The sequence below is a fragment of the Myotis davidii genome, unplaced genomic scaffold (assembly GCF_000327345.1).
Source record: "Myotis davidii unplaced genomic scaffold, ASM32734v1 scaffold1006, whole genome shotgun sequence".
Classification (NCBI taxonomy): Eukaryota; Metazoa; Chordata; class Mammalia; order Chiroptera; family Vespertilionidae; genus Myotis; species Myotis davidii.
In genome coordinates this window covers 776,942-778,193 of record NW_006297143.1, presented here as the reverse complement: position 1 = coordinate 778,193, position 1,252 = coordinate 776,942, and the positions used below count along the sequence as shown (strand labels likewise).

Below are 1,252 nucleotides of genomic sequence, written 5' to 3'. Positions count from 1 at the left end.
GGAGAGAAACACAAGCTACACGGAAAAGGAAATACTCAAGGAATGGAGATGGGGGCTTTGTGGGAAATGTCGGGAAGTTTTATAATCACAGCAGCAACTTCTTGAATAATGGAATTTAATAACATATAATAAACTATGATCCAGGAGAACTCTGGTTCAATCCCACTAATTGTTCGAGCCAGTGAAATGAAGGCAAAGTTTATGGTGCCAGCACGCTGCGCATGCCTCTGAACACTGCAGGGGACAATTGTTCCCAGCTGCCTACCTCCTCTCACCCAGAAGGCACCCGGGCCCTGTCTTCCAAATCCCTCATTTCTCTTGTGCATCTGAAGATATCTGGGCCTTTAGAGGGAGGGGCGGGAGGCTAGTCCCGAGCTCCCCTGCCCCACTAGAGGCTCCCTGAATGGGTTTCGATGGGAGCCTGGGCCCCATCTTGTCTCCTGCCTTCTGCACCTCACCCGCCCCACCCCACTTCAGGAATCAGGCCCACTGTCCCTCGCCCCAACCCCTGCAGGTGACCAGAATGGACCTGTGGCCAGGGGCATGGACAGTGCTGCTGTTGCTCTTCCTGCTGCTGCTCTTCCTGCTGCCCACGCTGTGGTTCTGCAGCCCCAGTGCCAAGTACTTCTTCAAGATGGCCTTCTACAACGGCTGGATCCTCTTCCTGGCTGTGCTCGCCATCCCCGTGTGCGCCGTGCGAGGACGCAATGTCGAGAACATGAAGTGAGGGCCAAGGGGTGCTGGTGCTGAGGGAACCTAAGGGTCGGAGCAGTGTTTGGGGAGGACATGGGTGTGTAGGAGAGACTGAAAGAGTCCAGGGACAGGAAGGGGGAGGATTGCCAAGATGCGGGAAAGAGGGGAGCTGAGGCAGGCAGGCTGGCGTCAGTGGCTCCCCCTGGAACCGCCTGCCGTGACACCCATAGGATCTTGCGTCTGATGCTGCTCCACATCAAGTACCTGTACGGGATCCGCGTGGAGGTCCGCGGGGCTCACCACTTCCCTCCCTCACAGCCCTACGTCGTGGTCTCCAACCACCAGAGCTCCCTCGACCTGCTTGGTGAGACCTCCTAGAACACACCTCCCCCAGCCATGCCCTTCCTCTTGGAACCTTCCCCAGAATCTTCTCCCGGAGGTGTTCACCTGCCCCTCAGCTGGGACGTGGCTGTCTTTCCCTCAAAAGCGGGGTGGTAGGCCTTTAGTCACCCTTCCCTCTACTTGGGTCTTCCCTGGCCCTGCCCCCCTTTATTTCAGG

At 57.3% G+C, this 1,252-nt stretch overlaps 1 protein-coding gene across 1 annotated transcript in view; it reads left to right on the top strand.

Moving 5' to 3' along the window:
• Nucleotides 1-314: 314 nt before the first annotated feature.
• The window catches only part of AGPAT1 (1-acylglycerol-3-phosphate O-acyltransferase 1), a 26,721-nt gene continuing 25,783 nt past the window's right edge, over nucleotides 315-1,252 (top strand). Inside the window, exons 1-2 of the mRNA XM_006772846.2 lie at nucleotides 315-723; nucleotides 924-1,057. Of these exons, the coding sequence (XP_006772909.1) occupies nucleotides 404-723; nucleotides 924-1,057 (454 nt within the window). The 5' untranslated portion in view covers nucleotides 315-403. The remainder of the gene's footprint in view (nucleotides 724-923; nucleotides 1,058-1,252) is intronic.